The sequence below is a fragment of the Strongylocentrotus purpuratus genome, unplaced genomic scaffold (assembly GCF_000002235.5).
Source record: "Strongylocentrotus purpuratus isolate Spur 01 unplaced genomic scaffold, Spur_5.0 spur5_scaffold_8, whole genome shotgun sequence".
Classification (NCBI taxonomy): Eukaryota; Metazoa; Echinodermata; class Echinoidea; order Camarodonta; family Strongylocentrotidae; genus Strongylocentrotus; species Strongylocentrotus purpuratus.
This window is the reverse complement of record NW_022145614.1, coordinates 15,911,751-15,934,469: the sequence shown is the minus strand read 5'-3', so window position 1 is coordinate 15,934,469 and position 22,719 is coordinate 15,911,751. Positions and strand designations below refer to the sequence as shown.

General features: G+C 37.6%; 1 protein-coding gene across 2 annotated transcripts in view; it reads right to left on the bottom strand.

Annotated features, from left to right (window-relative positions):
- Positions 1-13,570, bottom strand: part of LOC105437209 (arrestin domain-containing protein 3-like) — a 30,145-nt gene extending 16,575 nt beyond the window's left edge. Inside the window, exons 1-8 of one of the 2 annotated variants that reach the window (XM_030975428.1) lie at positions 13,215-13,551; positions 12,508-12,642; positions 11,704-11,936; positions 8,692-8,874; positions 7,818-8,018; positions 6,185-6,413; positions 5,897-5,917; positions 453-5,039 (exon numbers count right to left, since the gene is read on the bottom strand). In XM_030975428.1, the coding sequence (XP_030831288.1) occupies positions 4,801-5,039; positions 5,897-5,917; positions 6,185-6,413; positions 7,818-8,018; positions 8,692-8,874; positions 11,704-11,936; positions 12,508-12,642; positions 13,215-13,335 (1,362 nt within the window). In that variant the 5' untranslated portion in view covers positions 13,336-13,551 and the 3' untranslated portion in view covers positions 453-4,800. Of the gene's footprint in view, positions 1-452; positions 5,040-5,896; positions 5,918-6,184; positions 6,414-7,817; positions 8,019-8,691; positions 8,875-11,703; positions 11,937-12,507; positions 12,643-13,214 lie in introns of those variants that run through there. The other variant, XM_030975427.1, reaches the window with a different exon arrangement.
- Between the last annotated feature and the right edge of the window lie 9,149 nt (positions 13,571-22,719).

Genomic DNA, 22,719 nt, shown 5'->3' with positions numbered 1-22,719 from the left:
GAATATAGTCTTAAGATTAATGACATCAAGTTGTTGGCGAATTTGGGGCTCTCAACACTTAACAAAAGAAACTGCTCAACTGTCCCTAACAGCTGAACCACATTTTGTGTTATAACCAGGCGCGTAGCCACGGGGGGGGGGGGGGGGGGCACGGGGGCATGTGCCCCCTAAAATTTCCAAGATCGGTTGATTTTTTTTTTAGACCCCTTTTTTTGACCTCGATCGATTACATGTAAGTGCCCCCCAAACATCGAACTCTGGCTACATGCCTGGTTAAACATGTGATGAAAGAATATTATATTCTAGTGAATACATTTATACCCAAATGGTATATCATCACGAAACCACATATGTATACAAATTATGATATAATCCGTCATGGATATATGCTTCAATAAAACTAAAAACAAGAAGGCAAAAACTTGTATAAATGCACTGAACAAATGATAATATTTTCTTACTACTATCAATTTAATAGAGACCTAGAGATAAAAAACAGATGTAAGCAATCTTAACTACTTCAATAAAGAAATTTAACACAGTGAATAATGTTCCAAATCAGATGTATTGAACTCGATCGTCAATCATTATAACAAGGTATAATTACAACTATAGCTTTTTCTATCCAGTGTATACATCAACCCCAAAGGTTCCTAAACCTAAGGTTTCAAAAACATTAACACTGTTTTACATCAATGATAATAATGGAAACAAAATCCAACATCCAAAATCTTTCACAAATTGCAAAAATACCCATTTTTTTCAGCAAGAAACTGCACAAAATTATAAGGGAAAAACTACAACATTTGGCAGCATCATACCTTCACACAGTTGAAAGTGGTAAAATCTCAACACAGCTAGCAAAAGCTTTCTATTTTACAAATATTCAATCAAAGGTAGGTCTCGACCTGTATCCTTTAAATTTTAACTATTCACATTTGATTGTTATATAGTGTACTTTTGTTTGGATAATAAACTTCAAACTCAAATTCTAACTCAAACATGACGTACTTCAATTCTTAATGTACATGTACACAATCTGAAGATTTTCACAATGGAATGCACATGTATTTACCAATTTAATTGAATCATATAAAGGAAATGAACAATAATCATTGAACAAACAGTTCAAAATAGTATCATTCTTGTTACTATTTATTGGCTTCTGGACTCTGTTATACAACATAAATACTTATGTAGGTACACCGAGCATTAGGGTAATATATTTGGTATCATAGATCGCACATGAATTAAATAGTAATGAGATAAATGCGGGTAAGACGACTCCATAATTGTTACTCAATATACAGGATGCAAACCGTGTAACACTACAATACACTAATGACAAATAACTAATAAATAAAGAAATGCAGCTTCCGACGAATGATGTACATGAACATAGACATGTACCGGTATGTACATATTTCTACCCCCTCTCTCCCTCTTTCTCTCTCTCTCCCTCTCTCTTTCCCTCTCTCTCACTCTTTCTATATAATTATATGATATCTCTCTGTTGTAAATAAACCTGCAATACTTATGTCAAATCAGCAGTCCCTTTTAAAAGAAATAAAAACGTACGTTACATATCATTACCATTTTGTGCAAAGTAGGGCAGTTAATGAGTTAAGATTCAGATCAATTATCAGTAAGTACAAAAGTAAAACTTGCTATAAATCAATTGAACAACAATCAATGATTCCACTCTTGGACATTAAATTCAAGATAAGGCAATGTAAAATCACAAGTAAAAACTTTACATTCACAATCAATATATAAGAAAGAGTGTTCACGTAAATGACTAGTAAAGCATGACTATCTACAAGATACCTATTCTGAAGGTTTTGTCACTGATGATCTTCTCTGAAACTTTTTGGAAAAAAAGATTGAAAACAATTTATCCTTTTATAAAGATTCACAATATGAACATGTTTTTGATCTACCTCATCATCTCACATTAACGATACAATACTTCATTAAAACATAGAATAATGACTAATCTATCAAGAAAATAATATCATATCTTGAAATAACATACATCAAGGTCAAGCAAGCCAGTACAAGTACATCTAAATTGAACACAAGAGAAAGGAAGGGGGAAAGCATGATGCTGATGGGATAAGCATATATATATCCAAAGATGGAAATAATGAGTCATACAATAAGTTCACACCCAGAACAGTGGTATAAAAACACAGAATAATTACTAAACTATCAAGAAAAGAATATATCGCATTTTAAATTAATATTCATCAAGATGAGGTAATTTATTAGAACTATATTGAATAAAGACAAAAGAAAAAAACATATATGATTGGTGGTGGGATAGACATAATAATAATAATAATATTAGCTAGTTCTTATGTCGCGCTTTTAAGACTGAAGACCCTCTCAAAGCGCTTTACAGATATATATATATTATTATCCTGGACATATATCCAAAGATACAAATAATTTGTCACATTTTTAAATTGTAACATTATAATTAACGTTTGTATGTCCTTGGAGTTGACGAAGAACAAACAATAATAATTACAATGAAAAAACAATAAACAAAGTACAAAAGACAACAGCAAAAACATACAGACGTGACCCAGACCAAAGTACTGTTTTGTAGTATCTGAAAGCTCTTGGTGTCATCAGTCAAATTTGGTGAATAATTGAATGGATGGCTTAATCTTAAGTATCATTGGTTAACCCTGATATATTATAAAAACTTGTATATCATGTAAAGCTCACACTGTCATCATACCTGACAACACACAAATTATTTCTTTTAAACTGTAGTTCAGCATAACATTTTAAATATAACAATTCTTACTACAAGAATAATTGTACATATTGTACATATAAAACTTATCCTAAAAGTTCAGCTTCATATTTTGGTTTTTTTACTCTATCTCTTAAAAGTCAGCTCTTTCAGTTCAACATTATATTTCAGCTTTATGACATACTAAATGTAACATTAAATAAGAAATCAGCATTATAGTTCAAATTTTAAAATATTTAATGAATTGTACATAAAACCTCTTTTCATCAACTCAGCTTGCAGTCTTTCGACCTCGTACTATAATATAAATACATGTATATGTAAATACACTTACATTTGTCATACTCTGAATTCCTCTTTCAGCTTTTATACATACATGCCTCTTTTGATGATCAACAAGTTTCTTGATAGTGTTACTACAAGTAACATCATTATCTTTTTAGAAACAAGATATCAAATACCATGTTCCTTTTGCATGTCAAACTTTTTTTTATATATTTTGTTTGTACATTGATCAAAATGCTAATGTAATCGAATAATGCAAACTATTATCTGTTAAGAATCAAAGTTGAAGAAACTCTAAACAAATTACATGCCCATGTAAACCCTGATTTCTAGCAGCAATTTTAGTACCTGCTATATGCATCATGGCTGTAATTGGAAGATAGGCTCACCAGAGAAGTCATAATCGTTTCCACCTCAAATTATCTCAGTAATACATTCTATCATCATCTGCTGTTTAAGGCCCGTCTGCACTAGTTTGGCCAGGAGGGATTAGCCCTCCCTGCATGGTCACTGACAGGTGATTATCTCATCAAATCAGCTCTCACTTAACATAAGAAAACCCTGATTTCTAGCAGCAAGTACAGTACCTGCTATATGCATCATGGCTATAATTGGAAGAAAGGCTCACCAGAGAAGTCATAATCGTTTCCACCTCAAATTATCTCAGTAATACATTCTATCATCATCTGCTGTTTAAGGCCCGTCTGCACTAGTTTGGCCAGGAGGGATTAGCCCTCCCTGCATGGTCACTGACAGGTGATTATCTCATCAAATCAGCTCTCACTTAACATAAGAAAAGCGGGATCATGGGGGACCAACGGGTACCGCTTAGGCATTGTTTGCTATATAGAGGGCGCAAGTAGTGCTGTCCCGCTTTAATAGAGATATACTTGTAGATTATTTGCCACCTACTTTTACAATGTATGCTAAACTCTTTCTGTTTCATGGATGAAAACCACATTGTTTGGAGTATGGTATCCAGGAGCACTGTGTGCGTGTGTGTGTGTGTGTGATAAAAGTCAATTGAGGCCGTCCTTATTTGTTCCATTGGTCAACCAAAGCCCAACAAAGAGATAAACTTTTTTTGTTGAAAATAAACTCAAATGCCTAGCGGATAGTTTGGGGAGGTTGCAGGACAGTTACTGAATGCATGACGAATCGTCTAGAGTTCTTTAAGACGGTTGCTACAGGAAAGTTGCTAAATGCATGGTGGGTGGTTAGGGGCTGCAGGGTAGTTGTTGAATGCATGATGATTGGTCATTCAATTGCTGAATGGTTGTTGGCTAATGATCGTTGGTGGTGGTTGCCCTTCATTTCTGGATAAGATGGGTCGGTCTTCCTGGAAAATTTTGCAGAATTACATGGAGTGTGGGGTCTGGTCTGGGCTGGTTTGGTATTTTACAGAACTAGCTGAATGCTCACTGACCGGCTAGGAATGGTGTTGCTGTCAGTGAATGTTTATTAGCTGGTGAGGAGTGGTACGGCAGTTGCTGAATGTCCATTGGCTAGTTAGCAGTTGCAGGGTGGTTGCTGAATTCTCATCGGCTGATTGGCATTGTAGGACTATTGCTGAAAGTTCATTGTCTTAAAAATATTTGTAAGCTTGTTGCAGTATGTCGAAAAGGCTAGTTAGGAATGGCAGGGTGTTTACTAAATGCCCAATGGGCGAGTATTTCTACAAGACCATTACTCAATGCCTGGTGTTTAATAAAGACTTGTTGAATGGTTGCTGAATGCCCACAGGCTGGTTAGGTCTGCTGGGGTGGCTGCTGAATGCTCATTGGCTGCATAACTGTTGGGGGTGGTTGCCCTCCGCCTGCTGATGAAGCGGTCGCTCCCACTGGAATACCAATGGAGGCATACAGCGTGTCTGGATCGTAGTAGGGGTACTGCGGTGCATAAAAGATTTTGCCAAAAGTACCTTTCTTGCCTGAAACCTCCTGTGGCCCTCCAACAGCAGCTGTATATGTTGGAGATGGGGGCAAACCTGCAGTTACACAATGAAGCATAGAAGAAAGAAAAGTTACACACATTGCTATCATTTATACTTTGGAAATCGAAGTCTTAGATGAACTTAAAGAGAAGGTTGAGTTCTGGGAAGAGGTGGAAAATAATTTGTGAGCGCTATCATTGCTATTATGCAAGCGTGGAAGAACATCAGATAAAAAATGTGCCCCAAAAAGCATGGCTCTTCAAATGCTTTCATATTCTAAATATGGCATGTAACAATTTAAAATTACTGTAAAAAAAAAAAAGTCGATTTATGCCTTACACATGCAATCGCATGACCAGAACTCTACTCTATCTTTAACTATGTGTGGATTACATTGGTTGGAATTCAATTGTTATCAAGTGGACCAACGTCTTGAATCTCTCCAGTAAATTTTGCATTAAACTTTAAACCAGAAGCAAGATAATCACTTTCAAAGTTATACAGAAATTGCAATAAAACTTGTTTCAACTTCTGTTTGAATTGGGTTTGAAGATTTTCCGTACTTCTGACACAATGACTCCCAAATGGATTAACATTTTCATGAAATCAACTGGGCTCGTTGCATAAAACTTACCATTGATGGTAACTTTGCCATCAATGGCAACTACAATGGTAACAGGGCTCAACAGCTAATCAAAATCAAAGTTTCAATGGTAAGTTTTGTGCAACAGGGCCAAGATCTTACATTACATAATTGTTCAAATATATTTTACAGGAATACAACACGATGTTTAAGATGCATCAAATTAATCATAAATATTTCATGAGTGTATCAAAAATGTAATACAATTCAAAGAGAAAGAAAGATACACAAGGTACCATCTGTTTAGCATCTTTATACCAATTCTTACCCTCTTCACCAGACACTCCTCCTGGCATTCCTGGTTGTCCAGGTGGAGGGTATCCCTCTGCCCCTGGTGGGGGTGGCCCAGCTAGCCCGGGTAGGGGATACCCTTGTCCTGGTGAGGGCTTTCCAGGTTGTCCTGGTGGGGGATAGCCCTGTTGCCCTGGTTGGGGTGCCCCTGGTGGAGGATACCCTTGTCCCGGTGGGGGTGCCCCAGGTGGGGGATACCCTTGTCCTGGTGGGGGTGCCCCAGGTGGGGGATACCCTTGTCCTGGTGGAGGCGCTCCAGATTGTCCTGATGGGGGATAGCCCTGTTGCCCTTGTGGAGGGTATCCCTGTTGCCCCTGTGGAGGGAATCCTGGCTGCCCTCCTGGGGGTGCCCCAGGTTGGCCTGCGATGGGTTGCACCACATAAGGGTTTTGAGAAGGATCCTTTATGGTGTGCTGGAAGGCTGGAATTGTGCCAATCACAAGTGGAAGCTTCACTTCAGCATCCTTAGGTGTTCCTGCAACATCTCCCTCAATCTGATTTCATAAAATACAATGATGAGAAAATTTGCATCGATGTCTTTGTTCTTTACTGCTTGTGTGACCTCAGATGAAATCATACCCAAAGATGCCGGTATTACCACAAACAACAAACCTGCAAGGCACCTTTACACTCCCCTTTTGCAACACCTCCATCTATATGTACAATATATTGAAGGTTCAGTGTCACAAAGACGTACCGGGTAACTCCATATTTTTTCAACATGAGTATTAAGTGATATCAAAATGTTCAGAAAAATGTGGGCTTTCCAGGAAACGCAAAGACTTAACTCCACCTAACACCCCATTGAAGTCAATGGCTAGTAATACAAAGACTTAACTCCTTAAGGCCCAAGTGCTCAGTGACAAATAAACCTCTTTTTCTCAAAATGGCTAAAATGGAGTTACGTCTTTGTGTCACTGACCCCTTGATATGTCAATAAGAAAACTCAACCTGACAGAGCATGTAGTTATTTTTTCCAGACTGGTTAACATTACCTGATCTTTTTTATATCTCCATTTCTCTCCATTGTCTGTTTAGTCTCAGTATCAATTAGGTGATTGGTGTATCACAGTCAGGAGCGTACACAGGGGGGGGGGGTTGTGTGTAAACCCCCCCCCCCCCCACCCGCCCCCCCTTTTGGATTTTTTTTTTTTTTATTATTAAAAAAAAAAAAAAAAAAAAAAATCCATGGTTGACCTAAAAAAGCTGACCTTACCCCCCCCCCCCTTCCCCCTCCCCAACGGAGCAAAATGTCAAATTTTCAAATTTCGAGACCAAAAAAAATTTAAAAATGTGTCCTCTTACCCCCTCTACTTTTGCCTAAATGTAGTGGTCTCGTATTTCAAACATTCATAACTTCCTTATTATTGGTCCGATTTATTTCAAATTTTCGAAATTCTGTTTCATTCAAAATGAACTTATTACAAAGGTTGGATTGGCCTTTAAATAACAACTTCTTCAATTTTTATGGTACATGAAATATACATGTATATGTACATTTAGGCTACTTTGGTTGTTTACAATGTATACCTACAGGTCATACTCTCTCAATATTGGTAGCCGGGGAAATGAATATAAACAAGTTCTACATGTTGTTAAAGTCACTGAGTAGTCAGCTCTCACCAGGGTTAGCCTTGAGTTTTATGACCATCGGACCTTATGTAATGCTTTGATTTGCCCGAAGACTCTCGAGCTCTCCGAGAGATTAGGGGTAATTCTTGACTGGACTATGGGTTTGCTGTGGGCAAATTTGTACCCCCATTAATGGTTTTTCCACCAAGTCTGGTGTCAGCGAATTATGGCCTTCTGCACATGGAAACTGGCGATCCACTCCCTTTAAAGTTCAAGTGACACAGAATTTCATTCACAAAGGACTATCACCCTCTTCACATTCTTACCTCAACATAATACTCTACTTGAATGTTTGGGCAGTTTTCGTAAGCGCAGGGAGGGATAGGAGGGATCAACATCTGCAACCTGTCGTAGTTCACCGACCCCATGGCTTCGCAGCCAGCTAGCTTCAGTTCAGCCACTGTCTTGACTGCCTGTCTGGTGTGAGTTGTGCCGGTGCCGCCACGTTGGGCAGTGAAATGTCCTCTCTGCAAGAGATCGAAAGACACAGTCAAGTGCTACATGCATTACATCAAAGTTTGGAGAAGACATGAAACAACAATCTATGCCAAACCCTCTGGTCCCTCCTCTTGGAAGAAAGGATTGTATTTGATATTACAATTATCCACCCTCAGTACCGTTGAAAGAGTCCAAACACCCTCTTGCATGCCTTGGCTATCTAGATATTTCGGAAGATACAGCTTGTACAGATAGTTCTTGCTAAAGCCCTTACTGATGTACATTAACAATTGAAAGTCTTTGAATCCAGTACACTTTACCGTGAAGCAAAGTTGTTGGTTTTCAATCATGTTAATGTACTAGGTAGCCTACCGTGGCAGTCTAAGGATGAGATCAGGGCACTTTTCCAAAAGTTTGAGCATGTAGACTAGCACTTCTCCAGAGAAAGAACAATATAGTATGTATGTAATCCCCTGCACTTTGCATGGAATACAGACCTACTCCATTGTTCTTGCACTCATCAAAACAATGAATTCTGGTTAAATGGACAGCTTACTGTGAAAGCTTTACAGCTAGGTGCGCACCACAAAGGCTTCCACAATATTTTTGCCCCACTCTCTGTCACAAAGAATTTCGGTTGGTCCTGTATATTGTATGCATAATATTCTTCTATGTACATGTATATCTTGTGCTTAGACTTGCCTGTTGCAGTTTTGCAGTGATGTCAATGATCCTCCTAGAACTGTTGTTATGAAGATCCAATGAAATAAATATGTATTCTCCTGGTGCATATCCACTCTTGTCAATCATTCCTTTTAGAACAATGGGTCCTGAAGCGCAGCAAAGACAGCATACTGTCTTCTCGACTTGGTGACGCTGAGGAACCTAAGTATACAGCAAAACATCAAAACAGAGATATAAATATTCACATGACATATAGCCTCTCTTGTCTAAACTGCCCTTCAGAACAATGAGTCCTGGAGCGCAGCAAAGACAACATACTGTCTTCTTAACTTGGTGACTAGGAGGAATCTTTCAATCAAAAGCATTCAAACAGAGATCTACATGTCACCCCATTATGTGTGTGTAGCCTCGAAAGAGCTTATAAAGAGGCATTAACTGTAGCAAATTTGGTTGGCCCCACTGTCCCTTAAAGCCCCACTGCACTTCTTTATAGCTACTTGCGCCCCTATATATAGCAAACAGTGCCTAATCGACAACCATTGGTCCCCCATGGTCCCCTTTTTCTCATGTTAATTGAGAGCTGATCTGATGAAATAACCAACGATCAGCCATGGATGAAAAACTTCATACATGGCTGATTGTCAACGAAACGGAGTTTAGTCTTTGTCAATTATGCTTGTTGCTACGGCAGGCAGCCAGTGAAAACAAATTTGTTTAATACAATGGAAACAATGGAAATGCAAGCAATACTCTAAACAAACAGAACTTTGTTATTCCTTGCTCATTTTTCCTGATTGAGGTGTCATATGAAAGGGCACAAACTCAATGTAATTTTCTCTAAGAAAATTCAGATACCGTCCGCCAAATGACTTTTGGGTTCCCTCTCTTCAAATTGATTTCAGCCACTCATGCGTGAAATATGCATCATATGAGTTGCATCAAATGAAAGAAGAGGATCTACGCTTTACAAATATCTGTCATTTATTATTTATAATTGTGATTAAGTTATGATACAACATCAATAATTATCGGTCTCGTTTTTACTGGGACGCACTGTATAATTTACAGCAAAAATACAAATTAACAATGATAAATCAAAAGTAAATAATTACCAGAGAATTTTATTGTTAACCAACATTCTAATCAAATGAGCAATTTATCTTCAAAACCTGACAGAACATTCTTCCATTGGGCTTCTATTGTTTCTGTTGTATTCTCATGGATTTGCGCATAAAATTTTATGATGATATGATGAACAGGCCAGGGTATGTTTGTGCTCTATCAGTCAAGAGGGATCTCACCCATGGATAAACAAAAATTCTGAAACTTCATTGGAACATAAATGTAGAAAGGGCAATTTTCTAATGAATAAGCCAATAAAGTTTCATATTCTCGTAGATGTAAGTCTATCTCGTAAATTTTCGGATGAAAGAAAACTTTTTGTTAAGCTGCACAATACCCGTAGATTGAAATCGTAAACAAATTTGTATCAAAAGATGCATGTAAGACTTTTGGTCATAAAGGGGGAGGGAGGGGGTGACAGAGGATTCTCCTCCCCCCCCCCACACACACACACACACCCTTTTAGGTTTTAAGGTAAAGACCAGTTATGGTAATGCGATTGCACTGTGAACGAAACATTGTGGAATCGATCAGAAAAGGTTGATCATCTAGCATCTAGCATCTGCAAGGTTCTGGAATCATCAAAATGATAAGAAATTTGGCCCATTCTTCGTAATGTTACAAGCACTATACACAGAAAGATGTATATGGGACTACCCTATATCTCTCACAGACCATGAGAGAAACAAATTTACCAAACATATGAATTAGTAGGCGGTTTCCCGGCAAATTTTTTACCATCATGTATTATTCAAAACATATTCTTTCACATGATTGGTAATGAGAGCTTCCATTTCATTTTTTGAAATTGGGGCGTTTCCAATACTGGTCTTTACCTTTAACTTATATTTTTAATCTAAACCAGGATGTAAACTACATACATCCTGAACGAAACTCAAAATTGTAAAGAGGAAACAGGTTCGGTACTCTTTATTCTATTCAGAGGAAGTACCGGTACTGATACAATTACAAACAAAGTCAGGAAGTATCGTAGGTATGTTACATATTTGTACAGGTAATTATTAGGCTTTACCTAAGTCAATATTCATTAAAAGAGAGAGCTGGACACACAGAAAAGGAAATAAAATACAATTACAGTGCAGGAGAATTGGTACTGGTATAATCTACACAGATTTCTAGAAACAAAATGTGTATGAATTACTGAGAGATTCATTCTAAAATAATTGAGAAAATAAGTTCAAAGTAAAATGGTGATCAGTGAGTTCATTGGAAGAGACATTTATTTGACACCTTTGTGTTCAAAGTTTGGTTTTTTAAACCAAAACCCCAAAAGAAATTCATGTATGCATATTCAATTTCAGTAAAATGTTCCTGTTTCCTTTCTTATTCCATTATTCATAACTTCAGATTTTACTATGTGGCATGGCAGACAGAAAGTCAAAATTAAGAGTTGAAATGCAAAACAGCACTTCAAAGAAAAAAGTTGAGCCTACTTCTCTTTCTAAGAGACAATGTTATTCCAGTGGAAGATTGAGGAAGAGGAAGAGGAAAAGAGAGAGGAAACTGGGAATTTTCCATAGTCCATACCACTGTTTGTTGACTCAGAAAAGCTATTTCATTAAAGAACTGGGAATTTTCCATACCATTGTTTGTTGACTTGGAAAAGCTATTTCATTAAAGAACTGAGAATTTTCCATACATGTTATCTCACCCCCCCCCCCCCAAAAAAAAAAAATCATTAAATCAGTGAGAACTTCCTCATCAGTGAGATAATATTTTTAGCTGATTTTTTTTCAATGCCCCTTTCCGATTATCGACAAAGAAAATTAGATTCCCATTTCACATTACCGGTAACATTGGCAAATTCATTTTTTTGCGATTTCCACAGCTAAACAGCTAACCCCTTGCTGTTTCTCATCCAGAAAACAAAGAGGACCAAAAGCTTACCAGTACATTAAACTCGTAGTTCAAATCCTTCACAGTGAAGATACTGAATAGCCTCTGAGTGTGATGGTCAAATTTCCACGGTCGATCAATGTTTATCTTGACGTAGTACCTTACATACCCGTAAGAAGCTTCAAACGGCGGAGGCAGAGAAATATTTGGGATCTGGAACTTGAAGGGAAAGCGATGCTCCCCGGCAGTCAGTTTGATTCGGTCTGCAGTAGTGTTATTCGCTCCTGGAGAACAAAAAAAAATCCTGAATATCAATTCTCAAAAGCGGGACCATAATAAAATATTTAAAAAAATATATAAATATCTCTATTTTCTTAAAGAAGAGTCTTGGAGGATTCTTGCACGTTGGGGGAAAAAGGTAATAATGAAAATCTTGATTTATATAGCACTTAATAGAAAATACCGTCTCTAAGCGGTTTACAGATGTTATTACCCCGGTCATCGGATTCATTCACGCACAATGTGCACCATCTCCACTCCCTGGGGAGTATACCTACCATATGGTCACCGTAAGGGCATAGGCAATTACTAACACAAATGCTTTTGTCATCCTACCTGGTCCCAATTTCTCTCTTGGGTATTGAGTGGCAAATGTAGATTAATGCCTTCCCAAAGGATATTGGTGCCATGTCGGGGATTATGGCTTTACTATGTACATAACGCTTGTTGGTTATAAAACTGAAGGCTAATCCTGTTGATTAAAACACCTACGGTATTATTGGATAAATATCCAAAGGTGTCAAGTTCTTCATGACAGCACACTCCTAAGAGTCTTTATAATAGCCCACCACTCACCTGCACCTTGCACAGTGATCTCCTGTCTGAAGTATTCGTAAGTGGTGGTGTATCTCACATTACGTGAGTTGTTTCCACTCCCCTCGGACTCTGCCCAATTTGTGTAGGACTTACCAACGCATTTTATTTGAATGCCTACAGTGTAAGAAGAAGACAAAATGTAAAAGACATCTATAGTAGAATTTATGCTTGTACGTGTTAGTTTTTTATCAAAAAGGAAACAGCAACAAAATCGAACAAGCACGCAAATGTACTCCTCGGGTTCATTCAAACATTGTTTGTTGGACCTACTGGCCCGAATTCACAAAGCAAGGTTTGAGCTCAGACCAAGGTTTGAGCTCAAACCTTGCTTTGTGAATTCGGGCCACTATGGTCAAACCAGTAGAAACCGTTAACAAGGGAAACGCTCCTGTCGGTCTCGCCTGCATTACGCAATTCGATATGATAAACAATTGAGTGTGGGACATTATTTATAGGCAGGACCGGTGGCCCATTAGCAGCCCCCCCCCCCCCCCCCCAATGAAATCCTCTGAATGCAATCAGCAATTTGAAGTGAATATTGACTAAGAATCTTCAGAAGAATTATTTACTATTATTGTTACCGAGACGAAAACTTTCATGAAATATTACCAAATATCACAAATTGATTCATTGATTATCATATTAAATATATTCCAAGTCCACACATCAGTCTTTAATTTACTCACCACGAATATCTCCCTTATCTTCTGATACAACTATCCTTGCTTCTCCTTGTACAACATCTCCTGGCTTATAGACTTCTTGGTTGCCAGCCAGAAGAACTTCAAATACCTGTAACTTCCCCATGTCGAGTGAATATCGAGTGATCACATTAACAACACAAACTCATCTAGCTCTAGTAGAGTGCTCGCACAAAAACCCAATAAGGGGTACCCTTTCACGTGCGATAACTACCGTATTAAGGTCATTTCAGAAAAGGTGAGATACGTCATTAGGGTCCATTTGAGTAAAGCTGTGATACGCCAGTAGGGTCAATTTCAGATTGGACACGGTGTATATCACTTGTGTATGAGATAACCCTTCCCCCCCCCCAAAAAAAAAAAAAATGATAATCATGATAATAGTAATAAATTAATGTAACAAATTATTAAAAATCTCTTTCAACTTTTGCTATCCCAAATAAATGTTTGCTTATAGGCCTATCTTCAAGTCAGCCACCTCAGTGGATATAGCGCTACAACTATTTAATCAAACGATATTTTTCATAGTTTTTATGTTGTCATGACGTCATGAACAACGCTCCGTTCGAAAAGTAGGGAATATATATATCTTTTTTTTAATAATGTGTCCTTGATTAAGTCAACCCCTCTGTGGATTATATAGCACTGGAATCATTTAATCAAACAATCAAGAAGAACAAAGTTCCGTTCAGAAAGTATGGAATACTTTTTTTTTAAACAAACATGTCCTTAAGAAGTTATGATGAACTACAAAGTTATTTCATTCTTGTTTTGACGGTATTTGCTAGTCTTTATCCCAAGCTGCTGAGAAGGTAAAGGGCGATAGCAAACGACAAAGTCTATTTTGATATAGCTGCAATCGGAAAGGTAAAAGTTAATGAAGGGAAGGTGAGGTTCAACAAGGTTTTGTTTTTCTCTGGTGGGAGAATGGGGGGGGGGGCTTGGGGTCAGGCGCGGATCCAGGGGGGCGACCGGGCCTTGCCCCCCCCCCCCCCCGCAAAAAAAGAAAAAGGGAGAGAGAGAGAAGGAAAGGAAGGGAAAGGGAAAGAGGAGAGAAAGGGAAAAAAGAAGAGGAAGAAGAAAAGAAATGAGGGAAGAAGGAGATCGGGGGGCAAAAGGAGTTGCCTCCCCCCCCCCCCCCCCATCAACAAATAAAAGAGAAGGAAGGAAAGGGAAAGAAAAAGGAAAAGAGGAGATAAAGGGAAGGAAAAAAGAGGAAGAAGAAAAGAAAAGGGAGAAAAGAAGGAAGGGGAGATCAGTTGCGGTTAATCCCGCCAACAATCTGTGGAGCGGGTTGGGGGCCAAAATAACTCCCCCCCCCCCCCCCAGCAAACCTAACAGAGAGAGAAGGAAGGGAAGGGCATGGGAAAGAGGAAAGAATGGGAAAGGAAAAAAAAGAGAATGAAGAAAGGCAAGGGATATCAGTTGCAATTTTCCCGCCAACAAGGTGTAGATCGGGGGGGGGGGGGCTTTGGGGAAATAAAATTCAAACGTGGTTTATTTCTAATTCCATAACGATGGTTTACAAATAATGCTGAAATGACATAATTTTCCGAAATTTTTCCTCACTTTTAAATTAAAAAAAAAATTATGCGTTTGTGGGAAAATGACAAATTCCTAAATTTACAGCCATTCAAGAAAATGCTTCTTGAGATGCCTACATATCAGGGCCCACGAAACGGCGTGAATCGGGATCCTCGAGCCCCCCCCCCCCCCCCCCCTCCATCCCTTTTAAGCCCAGCGTGCAGATTGGGTCTCGAAATTTGAAAATTTGACATTTTGCTCCGTAGGTGGGGGGGGGGGGGGGGTTAAGGTCACTCTTTTTGGTCAGCCATTGGCATGAAGGGGGGGTTGCTCAAAAAACACACATTTAAAAAACGAAAGGGGGTTTAACCCCCCCCCCCCCCCCTGCCTACGCGCCTGCTCCAAGGTAATTAAAAACTCTACACTGTTCAATTAATCTATTGTTGATACAAATAGATACATTGTTATATACAGGATTTAGGTTCCTAGCATTTTTGAAAATAACAAATTTAGTCTTAGAAATATTCAAAGACAGCTTATTGCAAACCAGCCACTCGTATACATACTCCCCCCCCCCCCCCCCCCCCCTGCGTACGCGCCTGATCGTAATACAATTGTATATACCCCATGTTGTTTCCCTTCTCATAAATGCCCCTGGTCTTTTCATCTATGAAAATAGTTCCTTTTCATTCTCATAAGTGCCCCTTTCAATTGGGTAATAGTATATTGTAAAGCGCTTAGAGAAATTTGTGATAAGCGATATATAAAAACTAAATATTATTATTATTATTATTATTAAAATGACTCTATTCAATTCTGAGAGATACTCGCTTTACTCTGACAAGTCCCCCTTCCCCTCCTGATAAGTGCTCTTTTCATCTCTTATAAATGCCCCTTTTATTTTGACACGTCCCCCTTTTCCTTCCTAATAAATGCTCTTTTTCCTTCGTATAAGTGACCCTTCCCCTTCCCATAATTACCCCTTTTCATCTTTGAAATGTGCCCCGTTTATATTAACGTGTGCCTTTTTTTTCATTTTTAATAAGAGCCACTTCCCCCTTCTCATTGTCTCATAAAAGAATTTTACCACGAACTGACTCCCACACGGTGTTGAGTGCTAAGGGGTCACAGGCCACTGGCTTCATCGGGCATGTAGTTCCATTATGTGAATAGGTAAATTAACTATTACAAAATGAGGGGACACATTACATTGTACAATAGGGACACACATTGTTTTTATTGTGCAGAACATACTTTCTTATTGACTTACTTATTGCATGAAACTATAAAACCAAAATGAAATTTGCGTTCTGGCAATTGGAGTACAAAGAATGATAGCAGGTGAATGAAATGCTTCAACAGCAACACAAACACCTGGGAAGCTAGGAAGCATCCATAAATTTGAATAATTTAGTTGATAAATGACTCCGCATGTGGACGTTTGTTGGAGCAGAAAGCAGTAGATTCTTAACAACACAAACCCATTTAACAAAATGTCGGAACGTAAATTAAATTCGGCGCGGTTGGAAAATGCATCTTTCTACCCTGTGACATTAATGTTACGATCCAGTAAATTATAACAGTTTAATGGCTCTTATTTTAAAATTACTCATTAAATAAAAACCACAACTTCAGTGGTATCAGAAAAAATATGTTATATCTTACAAATAATTAAAAAAAGATGTATAAACATTGTGAAAGTGTCGCATTTTACAATAAAAGACACCAATTTAGCGAAGATGACGTCATTAGTGCGCTTGCATCAGGGAATTCAAGGTTAAAAGGTCAATTCAGACGCTGATAAGTTATTGGTCGAGCCTTTTTGTTTCCTTTATTCCGATAAAATTATACAATCAATCAAAACAAGTTTGATACCAGAAGAAAGCTAACGATTATTATTTTCATTAACCGCTTGCCCCAAAGTCTCTTGACCACAGTGAACGAGTGAGAGCTTGCGAGAGCGGCCAAAGTGTGATTGAAACTCGCTATTTGCTCTTCTCCAACGCAAAAAGAGACGACATTGTGCTGGATAAATGTATTTTTTCCGACAAAAGTACAGAAAATTTGCATATGGTCTTTTTATATTATACTTTATGAAATGTTACCCGAGTGACTTCCGGGCGCCCCAATGCTGGAAAGAAAAGCACATTTGGGAAAACTTCACTTTTCCATGGAAAAATGCTTATTTGTTCTATGCACGCAAGTCAGATTGAGCGGATGATACAACGTTTCCATATGCCCTTTCACTCCGGTAAATGCCCCTAAAAAAAACTGATCGGTGCCCCTTTTCTTTCAACAAATGCACATTTCCCTTTATCATCAGTACCCCTTTGTCATTTTAATAAGTGCCTCTTTTCATATATGGTCAGTGCCCTTTTTCAGATGCGATAAGTGCCCCTTTTCACCTCTGATAATTACCTTTTCAACAATGGTTTGTACCCCTTTCCCCTTTCTAATAAGGAACCTATCCCTTTTTCATAAATACCCCTTTTCACTTCTTATAAATGCCCTTATCAAAATCTGATGGGTGCCTCTTTTCCGTCGGCAATTGCCCATTTTCTCTTCATCCCTGGTGCATGCCTTTTTTTTAGGTATATGAAGTCCCCCATTTTCACCTCTGGTAATTAGCCTTTGTACTTTGACACGTGCTCCTTTCCTTTTCTAATAAGTGTCTTAACCCTTTCGATAAGTGTCCCCTTTTCCTCTCGTCATTAAACGAGCCCCTAAATTCAAGCGACTAAGAGCAATTTCCCCCAAACCTCGCTCGCTACGCCCGCTCTATATAAAGATGTTATAATTATGTAACTTATCAAAGGTCTTTTCAGTCTTCCGTTATGAGAATGTGCTCAACTGCTCATAGCCCATCAGGATTGGGTTTATCCTCTTTACAAGATGTAACATTTCGCACTGCGACCTCACAAATCTTAAAATTTATCCTCGCTCGCTTTGCTCGCTCGCAAATGAATTTTAGACCATCACACCGACTGCAAAGTATGATGCTTAAGCAATTTCTTATATGATGCATACAGAGAAACAAATATTGCGGAAATCATCCCTGATAATGTAATCACAATATGAGGTATATACCAATGTCTAAAAAAAAAATTATATTTCGCTTTGGGATTTCCTTTTCAAAGTGCCCTTTTTCCAGCAAGTGGCCTTTTTTGTTGGTCCCCACTTTGGAAGTCGCTCCATCGCCTCTGCCAGGGAGGTGATCGAGACTCCCTGCTCAAGCCATGGAGATAACATCTCCCTGCTCCAACCAAGTTGGTCAAACTCTGTACATGGAAGAGATTGCCATAGCGCCACTTACGATTAAAAGGAGGGCAACCCCTTTTACAGGATGAATTCCATCGACCACACATACAGGCACACGTATCCAAGATGAACAAGTTCTGGATGAGAAAACAAATTAATGACGACATCCTCCTCCGCTTGAATTAATCTTTATTTCGTTATCATAACAAATCATATAGTGATCAGTACTAGTACAGAAGAATCGCTTTATTTATAAAGGCCCAATCAACCAAATAAAGTACATAAAGTTGCTGCAAAATAATAGCTGTTCTTTTGTACCAAAACGTAGAGACATTGAAGACACATTAACATTGTATCCAAAAACAATAAATACAAAACAAATCCATCGTTTCTCGACATTTTGCAGAGATAACAAATTCTTTACTAATTTACGCAATATACTGATACATAAATAATGTACATGTACAATACATTTTCAAGCAAAATGCAGCCATTTCTATTCATAACATCTACTAATTTCAGCGATTGCTGTAACTCTAATTGAAAGTTAACAAATGGAAATATTGATCAATACGGTTCCCAGCACTTCATGAGAATAAAATCATCTGTTTTCTTCCAGGTAGGCCCTTACCATTTCCAATTAAACATTATTTCGATTTATTCCCAGTTTGAAACCTTTTCAACAGTATAGCTAAAAGCACAACGGCACAATTTACAGTACAGTAATTTTGACACTATTGTACTACTTCCACTTGAGATTGAGATGAAATTCCCGGATTACTGATTTTTACTGATTGAAGAAAATTTTCCCTGACTAAAAAAAAGACACTAATGTCCTTTGGCAATAGTCATGAAAGAAAAATACTTCAACGTGTAAAGACAAATACAATTCAGTATTGATCAATACAGTACTTATACGCTATTGACATTATTAGCGTCATCCGAACGCTGGGTTCGCAGGTATTTTTTTCTGCCCACCCTCCAAATAATGTTAGATATGGTAATATATTTGATCACACATTTGCTTCAAAATATGTTTTTTCTTAAACAAAAACAAATGCACGACACGCTTCAGCTTCTTTCATTTTGTAACATCCAAGTGTGTCACAATTTTTTTATGGCAACTTCTTTGGAAGACTTCACCTGCACACACCCACTTGCACACACTTGCACATTTTTCTTCTTTTTTTTTCTTTTATTAATTTCTTTCCACTTTTTATTCAGATACTTTCTGAACAAAATCTTTATATGTGACTCTCTATTCCCCTACATTCTCCTAAAACAGCGCCATGTACCCCCCCCCCCCACCCCCCTTCCCGGCTGCTATCGACTCAAGCTTCCTTGCTTATGATAGTTGGCCTCTGCATTTATCTTGATTATTTTTACTTACCTCCATACTTTCAAGCTTTCAATTATGCATTTTTTTAATATTTTATTTTGTGTGTATTAAGTTGTCACTCTTGATGTAAATCAATTATATTATATACTATTATTGTTATTTGAATGCTTTATATTTGATTTATCAATAAATGCAGAAACATCTGCTAAACAAAAGACAGGAATGGAAAATCCACAAAGAAATCACGTGAGCAGACCATTATCATTTTACTTTTACGGAGACCAATCATCAACATATACAAATATTAAAACCAATCACTTTTTGTTATTCTAAGCAAGCAAACTATTATAATTCATACCAGCATCAATCACTACTTATTTAACAAGAAATTCAAATTTTCAATACTCTCATTAAAGTGGAAAGCACATTATGAGAAGATTGCTGAACACACACCTAAATGCAATCCCCGCATGCAGAATGTAAAGTTCTCCGTCACTCCCTTCATGCTCTTTAACCTTTTACCTGCAGATAGCTGGGTATTTTGTAGTTGTTAGTTTTTGGGGGTGTACTGTTGATTATTAATTGATCACTTTATACATACTAGCAATATACTGATTATTAGCATTATTTTTAAAATGATTACAATTCCTGTTAACGATGATTGGTCCCTCTAAAGGTAATGCAAAGTTTTGGGAAATTTTGAAAATTGGATGGATAGGAATTCTTTAAAATTTTGATATAGGCCTATTTGGATGTCCCTGTGGATGTATTATAAGCACTAGAAAATGTAGCCCCTAAAACACTTCTGCTTTCGAGAAATTGTATAATCAAAAATTTACCGTTGCTCCTTGGTTAATTTCAAATATTTCAAATAGCCCCTAAGACCGTTCCATGCTAGGTGCGACCATGACAGTCTCAGAATATGCAGTTATGATGTATAATTTCCAAACGGGAATAGTAAATCGATCGATTGCAGTCAAGAAACAGTTTAAGTAATATCAGTCTTGAGAGGGATATTGTAAAATCGCATAGGCCGCTTCCAATATGTTCATTTGAACCAAATTCATGACCCCATACCACACCTTCGTATTAACTTTAATGCCCACTGCACTACCTATAGCTACTTGAGCCCTCTACACAGCCAACACTGCCTAAGCGGTACCCGTTGATCCCCCATGATGCGGCACTTTTTCTTAGTTTAATTGAGAGCTTATTTGATGAGATAACCACCTGCCAACGACCTTACAGGGAGGTCTAATCCCTCCATGCCAAACTAGTGCAGAGGGGCTTTAAGTATCGCATCGCTTATTTACATTGCTAAATCACTTCTTATAATTCTGAAGAGAAAATGGAAATTAAATCATATGAATCCCTACATATCGAAACAAGTACAAGTACATAACACACAGACTAATGCTGATTGCATTGCAAGGTACATACAGTACATACTCTTTTTCAACATAATCAGCATATTTAACACTTACATTAATATCATCCCCCCCCCCCCCCCAAAAAAAAAAAAAAAAAAAAAATACAATCTCCTTAAAACTGAATATCGATATATTTTATACAATATAAAACTACATCCTGCATATATATACTAATTATGATATAATCCTTCATGGATACACCTTTTCCAAACTTAAAAGAGAAGGTTGAGTTCTAGGAAAAGGTGAAAAAATAATTTGTGAGCGTTATCATTCTTATTATGCGAGTGTGGAAGAACATCAGATAAGACATGTTCCCTGAAAAGCATGGCTCTTCAAATGCCTTCATATTCTAAATATGTCATGTAACATCGTAACAATCCAGGGTAGGATTTTTACGCCACGTGTTCGTGTAGTCCCATATACATCTTTCTGTGTACAGTGTTTGTAACTTTACCAAGACTTGGCCAAATTTCTTATCATTTTGATGATTCCAGAACCTTGCAACACACACAAATTCTTATATGCTAGATGATCAATCTTTTCTGGTCGATTCCACACCGTTTCTTTAACAATGCAATCGCATGACCAGAACTCAACTTCATCTTTAAAACAAGACGGCAACAACTTATATAAATTCACTAAACAAAATGATAGCCACTTACTTACAACTATCAAATAGAGACCTAGAGATAAAATAGATGTAGGCAAACTATACTATTTAAATACATGAATGTAGCACATCGAATATACCAATCAGATGCATCGAACTCACCAATGATTATAACAAGGTATTATTTATAACAATAGCTTTTTTATAAAGTGTATAGTGTATACATCAAATCCGAGGGTTCGTAAACCTAAAATGTCAAACACAATTCTACTGTTTTACATCAATAATAATGATGGAAACCAACATCTTTCACACGATGCCAATAACGACCATCTTTTTCAGCAAGAAAATTTGCAGAATTAAAAGAAAAAAATCGAACATTTGAAAAATTCGAACCACTCACAAAGCTGGCAAAAGCTTTCTAATTTTACAAATTTTCAATCACACGTATATCTCAACATGACATACTGAGATTTGTAATGTACATGTACAAAATCTGAAAGCTCTTCGTGTCATATCAACCAAAATTGGTGAATAATTGGATGGACGGCTTCTTAAGTAACATTGGTTAATCCTGAAATATCACAAGGGCTATTATAGTGACAAACATTGTTGAAGGTTGATGAAATGTTTCTCATTATATTCCTTCTACTGTACTAACCCTCTAACATGCACAAAATCCTGAAAAAATTCTCAAACCACGTCCAAGATATTTATGGTTTTCTTTGAAGGTGTCACTGTGCAACACCCTCTTACAGTAAATTCTCCCAACCATTTTTGAATTTTCCCAATCGTTTTCCCATGACCATAAGACATAAAACAAAATCTGAAAGCTCTTCGTGTCATATCTATCAAAATTGGTGAATAATTATTGAACGATGGCTTCTTAAGTATCATTGGTTAACCCTGATATATTATAACAACTATTAAATTATTTAAGGCTCACATTGTCATCATTTGACGAAATTAAACTAAATGAGTGTATAGTCACCATACCTAGCTGACAGCAACAGAATCTCTCTTTCAAACTGTAGTTCAGCATAACATGTTTAATATAACAATTCTTACTACACGAAAACATGTACATGTACACAACGTATCCTAAAAGTTCAGCTTTATTTTCTGTTCTTTTCTGAACGCTCATTGCGTGGTCAGGAGTTGTAGGACCATGCTAAATGCTCAGGGACTAAAGACTTGTAGGGCTGTTGCAGACTTTCCGATGGTTGGTACGAAGTTCAGGGTGGATTGCTGAATTCTCATCGACTGAATGGCATTGTAGGACTGTTACTTAATAGGCTCTTTGCCTATTAAAGGTATAGACCAGTTTTG